This window comes from Panulirus ornatus, chromosome 30 (assembly GCF_036320965.1).
Source record: "Panulirus ornatus isolate Po-2019 chromosome 30, ASM3632096v1, whole genome shotgun sequence".
In the NCBI taxonomy this organism is placed as follows: Eukaryota; Metazoa; Arthropoda; class Malacostraca; order Decapoda; family Palinuridae; genus Panulirus; species Panulirus ornatus.
In genome coordinates this window covers 9,783,042-9,789,220 of record NC_092253.1, presented here as the reverse complement: position 1 = coordinate 9,789,220, position 6,179 = coordinate 9,783,042, and the positions used below count along the sequence as shown (strand labels likewise).

General features: G+C 35.5%; 1 protein-coding gene across 3 annotated transcripts in view; it reads right to left on the bottom strand.

The window, feature by feature from the left end:
• Positions 1-2,816: 2,816 nt before the first annotated feature.
• LOC139758401 (uridine phosphorylase 1-like) overlaps positions 2,817-6,179 on the bottom strand; it is an 87,255-nt gene continuing 83,892 nt past the window's right edge. For all 3 annotated transcript variants that reach the window (XM_071679767.1, XM_071679766.1, XM_071679769.1), the window contains one exon: positions 2,817-6,137. In XM_071679767.1, the coding sequence (XP_071535868.1) occupies positions 6,132-6,137 (6 nt within the window). In that variant the 3' untranslated portion in view covers positions 2,817-6,131. The remainder of the gene's footprint in view (positions 6,138-6,179) is intronic.

Here is a 6,179-nt window from a genome sequence, read left to right as displayed (position 1 = left end):
TTTTTTTTAATTTTCCAAGAGAGGGAACAGAGAATTGGGCCAGGTGAGGGTATTCCCTCAAGGCCCAGTCCTCTGTTCTTAACGCTACCTCGCTAATGCGGGAAATGGCGAATAGTTTGAAAGAAAGAAAGAAAAGAAAGTAATGCTAATGATTTTAACATAAATGTCAATGACTTGGGATGTCAAGTTGGGTTTTTGAAGGTACAGGTTTTATCCTGGCCTATGAAGTATTGTTTTTAGTTGTTATCTTGTGGTTACACATGAACTACGTTGATCGTGAGCGGAGAGTGCCACCTTAGTCAAGGGTAATAAGGGGATATGCTTAACTATTAAACTCTGATAACACAAATTTCCAAGGCAAGTAATTTTGGCTTTATCTTACTTTAAGACACAAAAAAATATATGGTGTCAGGTTTAGCATTATTTTGTGTCAATTTTTTATGCTTTTAGAAATATCTTTCAGGAACTTATTATATGAATTGAAACTTTTTCAGTACAGAGATACCCTGTTGAAAGCTGATCACTGTAAAGCTCTTTTTTTTTTTGTAATAAGGTGATTTGCTATAGAGCTCTTTGTGATTTTATGATTTAATCAAAAATTACTAATTCACATGAACCAGTTGCATCATCATCTTTGTTTACATTTACTCAACCACTGACAAGTGTCATGCATAGTGTTGTTGGCCAATCAGCTTTTAAATTCATTTTAAACATTTATGTGAATGTTCAATTTCTCATTCGCTTTATTTATCATTTTAAAGTGCAGGTGATTGTGCTGAAAATTCATTAGAGATGAGGATAAATAGCTTTTATGAGGTAAAAATATGAAAGTACTTAAAGGTAAAAAATAATTCAGGGATGTATCTCCATATCACATGTTACAGTGACCCAGTTGAAAGCTCGTTCTTGAGTGTTCTGCAGGATATCCCACTAATCAGTGGCAAAGCAAATATAACAAAGTGTGACAAGTCATTCGATTTAATGTTATAATTATTGAGATAAAGTCAAGTGTCACATAAAAACATGCCAGAGTTTGATTTTGTTTATGCTGTTTTGAATATGTATACAAACAAATTATGTGTTATACTGTTTCACCTTAGGTCATCAAATTTTCAGAGAACTATATTTTCTCAAATGGCTTACCAATGAAATTTTAGACTTTGCATTAAATGAACTTTAACTCTGAGATGACATCAATACCTATATTTATTTATTTATTATTTATTTTATTATACTTTGTCACTGTTTCCCGCATTAGTGAGGTAGTGCAAGGAAATAGATGAAAGAATTGCCCAACCCACCCTCATACACATGTATGTACATAAATGCCCACGCATGCACATATACATACCTATACATTTCTACTTATACATACATATACATACACAGACATATACTTATTTACACATGTACATATTCATACATGCTGCCGCCACCCCACCACACATGAAATGACACCCCCCACCCCCTGTGTGCACGCAAGATAGCACTAGGAAAAGACAACAAAGACCACATTCGTTCACACTCAGTCTCTAGCTGTCATGTGTAATGCACCAAAACCACAGCTCCGTTTCCACATCCAGGCCCCACAAAACTTTCCATGGTTTACCCCAGAAGCTTCACATGCCCTGGTTCAATCCATTGACAGTACGTCGACCCCAGTATACCACATCGTTTCAATTCACTCTATTCCTTGCACACCTTTCACCCGCCTGTATGTTCAGGCCCTGATCGCTCAAAATCTTTTTTACTCCTTCCTTCTACTGCCAATTTGGACTCCCACTTCTCATTCCCTCCACCTCTAACACATATATCCTTTTTGTCAATCTTTCCTCACTCATTCTCTCCAAATGAATAAACCATTTCAATACATCCACTTCTGCTCTCTCAACCACACATTTTATTACCACACATCCCTCTTACCCTTTCATTACTTGATCAAACCACCTCACACCACATATTGTCCTCAAACATCTCATTTCCAACACATCCACCCTCCTCCACACAACCCTATCTGTAGCCCATGCCTCACAACTATATAACATTGTTGGAACCACTATTCCTTCAAACATACCCATTTTTTGCTCTCTGAGATAACATTCTCGCCTTCCACACATTCTTCAATGCTCCCAGAAACTTCACCCCTTCCTCCACCCTGTGACTCACGTCCACTTCCATGGTTCCTTCTGCATTAATACCTACATTATATGAATTCAGAGGCCACCTAGTTGTGACAGCTGGTCTCTAGGTAACTTAGCTGTTCATCTTCCCCTAGGGGCTGGTCGATAGAATAGGTAACTGTTCTGGGCAAGGGTATATATATGTATAGATATATTATCCCTGGGGATAGGGGAGAAAGAATACTTCCCACGTATTCCCCGCGTGTCGTAGAAGGTAACTAAAGGGGGAGGGAGTGGGGGGCTGGAAATTCTACCCTCCCATTTTTAATTTTCCAAAAGAAGGAACAGAGAGTGGGGCTAAGTGAGGATATTCTCTCTAAGGCTCAGTCCTCTGCTCTTAACGCTACCTCGTTAATGAGGGAAATGGCGAATGTGTACGAAAGAAATTTATATATATTTTTTTTTATACTTGATTGCCATTTCCCACGTTAGTGAGGAAATGCCAGGAAGAGGGGAAGAAAGGCTGTCATTTGAGTTAATGAAATGGCCTTGATTAGAGCATTCAGTTAGTTGCCCATGCCATTTTGGCTAAAATAGAAAAAAAGAAAGAAAAAATCCCATTCACTTAAAAGATGTAACACATGAAGAGGATGATTAATATGATTCTTAGAAAGTATTAAAAATAAACATCCACTGTAGCCAAAATATCTACAGTTTATTCATCTTAGTTATTTTCAGTGACTTTTCCAACAGTCTCACATGACTTTGTATATCTACTCACATTAGCTTAATAAAAAAATGCATTTACTCTCAATATTGTGATTAATTTACACTGTTAGTTTAATGATTCTAAAATATATACAATATGAAATGATACTGATATGTGACATGTTACATGTAAGTATCACAGTGTTAGTGTAATGAAACTCTTATCACATACAAAAGTAAATAATGCACTCAATATTACTTTCTTTTACATTATTATAACTAAGCAAGCATGAGATAAGATTTTCCTAGCAATAAAGAATGAATTCAGCTTCATTTGATCATCTTCAGAGATAGGAAAGAAAATTCTGATTTTAATAATTGATTTGTACAAATAAGGAGATTTAGATGTTCCATGCAAATGTTCTTGTCTTTCTTCATTTCTAGTACGTGTTGAGTCAAATATTGAAATGTAGGTTAAAGCGTATATTAGGTGTGCACTTATATTTATTGACTTACATTGATATAATTGTATCGAATAATGTTTCTCTCAGCAGAACATATTTATTTTGAAAGGCACATTTGAAATTTGGAGAATTTTTTACTTGGGTTATGTTTAAGTATAGAATAATCCCAACATTATTGTATGTATGAATTGTATTAGGCCTTGAATACAAAGAAAAGGAGGGTGGATGTGCTGGAAATCAATTGCTTGAGGATAATGTGTGGCATGAGTTGGGATGTGTGAGAGCTGTGGATGTGAACATAATCTGATTTAGAAGTCTGGAAAGAGTGTCCTGAATTCATTTGGGCCTATGGAGTTGGTGAGTGAAGAGGGAATGGTAAAAGAATCTGGTTTTGGAAGCAAGGGAGAGGTGGAATGATAAGTAATGGAGGCTTTGAGGCATGGGCTTCTGAACATCAGGAAAGCAAGAGATCAGGTAGAAAAAATTAGAGGAATGTGGTGTTTGAGGGAGGAACCAAGGACAAGAAAGTGGTTGAGTTGAACCTTGGAGTAATCAATAAGGCCAGGCTGTCAGTGAAAGGCTGGATTCTACATATTATATATGGTAGGTTGGGTCTTTTGTGTCAAAAAATAGTATAGTACTGTACTCCAAATTTAGATGTGCAATCCAGAAGGTATTCTTCCATGTGAAATAAATCACCCGAAACAATTTTTGTCAATATAAGTCAGTAAATATGGTACTCCTTGAAATACACTACTATAGATATGAGAGTTTTGACAAGTTTTGGGAATGGAAGTTTGACTAGTCATTGGCATAATATAATGGACTTTGAGATGCTTCCTATCTCCTTTGCTCCCTTTGAGATTCCCTTTTTTTCAGCAAAATATACAGGGCATTTTCAGAGGGGTGGCATGGATTTATATACCCAAGAGAAATAGAAGTTTTCTACAGAAACAACCAAGAATTGTTACAGTGAGGGTAGATCTCTGCAGTTGGCTCATTAACTGTGCTTATTACTTGTATTATGCAAAGTAGGATTTACCAGTAGATGTCAAGTGAAATCTAGTTGAAAATGGTCTGAATGATAATGATCAGTCACCTGAGTCTGTTCCATTTGATTATGTTTTGAATATGAAATTGTTGCTGATCTAATGCACTACCAAATGTAATCAGCTGTGTTTTCTCATGTGCCTGTACAACCACCTTATAATACTTCTTTTGCATTTTTACAGTAATCCTCATATTTCATGTCATAAATCACAGGAAAAAAAGTCAGCTGATAGTACATAGCAGAAGATATCTAGAAATGATATCTAATTTTGTTATGCACTCTTATAGTTGTCTTGCTTATTTAAATAGGCAATGATACTGCATTTAAACATATTGAAAATAATTTCATGGTTTAGGCTGCTCCTTATAGTTTTTTTAAGGAATTCTATGAAAATAGAAAAAAAATAGGCAGCTTGAATTTTGCATGACAGTAGTCTTTAAGAAAAATAAAATTTTGCCACTTTTCAAAAGTTTTCTACACTGTAGATAACATAACCTTTTCTGATTGCTGTTAGAGTACTGAAAGCTGAAATTAGCATAATTTACATTGAAAATGGTGAGATCTTAGGAGCTACTGACATTAACATGTGACAAGCAATACAGATACCCAAGTTGATTATCCCACCTAACTTTGGGTTTAAATGGTCACCTACTAAGTTTATTTAAGATTATGAAAATAGACGTGACTGGAAAACTCATACTTCCTCTTTAAACCTGTCAAGCTTTCCAAATTCTTTGGAGTATCAAGGTAATGCAAAAACAGTCAACTGATTGGGGTAGTGTTTGAAATTTCTTCATTTTGAATGGAAACCATGCAGAAGTTTAGTACTTATCTTTTTTGATGTGGCAGTTTTTCATACTATGTCCGTTTTGTTCGTTTTGTTATACTGTACCACTTCATCATATGATCTATATCTGATGGGAAAGTCCCAATTTCAGATATTAAACTGTTATAAACAGAAAATTTCTTTTTTCTTTTTCTTTCAAACTATTCGCCATTTCCCGCGTTAGCGAGGTAGCGTTAAGAACAGAGGACTGGGCCTTTGAGGGAATATCCTCACCTGGAACCCTTCTCTGTTCCTGCTTTTGGAAAATTAGAAAAAAAAAAATGATGAGAGGGGAGGATTTCCAGCCCCCCGCTCCCTGTTTGATATATTTGTGGTGAATATACATTAGATAAATAATACTGTAAGGAGGTAATTGCATGCATCAGCAGTATAAGCTACTACCACTAGAAGTCTGTCAGTCACACTGTCATAATTTAATGGTAGTGATTCATAGTTCAGTTTCAGTTTATTCTTCTTGAAATTCTGGATAATAGGCATGCAAAATAATTTGGTTGCGAGGAATGATAACTGAAGTTTGCTGGCAAAGTGAGTTTGAACATCACATATAGTATGTCATTTTTTTGCTAATTGAAAAGTTTTAATGAAAAGGTTCAAAAGAGCTACCCTCTAAACACTGTCAGCATTTGATATGTAGTGGTACATTTCCTACTGACAGTTTCACAAGCTGTTATCAATACTACAGATCTAAAAATTACTGTACTTTTGTCAATATTCTATGGTCATACATTAGCTTAGTGTGTAAGCAATAATATGAGAACTATTTGACTTCTTGGACATTACTGCAAGTTAGGATTTAAATGGGATTAGCTATTTCACCATGTTAATGGTGGTAGACCCACTGTCAAATTGAGATGAGTACACCCTGCAAGCAGCACATTTGTTAGTGGAGGAGAACTTTTTAATGCACGGGACCAAAGTTTTGCTGTCTGCTCAGATCATGCTTAAACCTAGAAAAGGAAAGAAAATTCATTAAACATATGTTTTCAGAA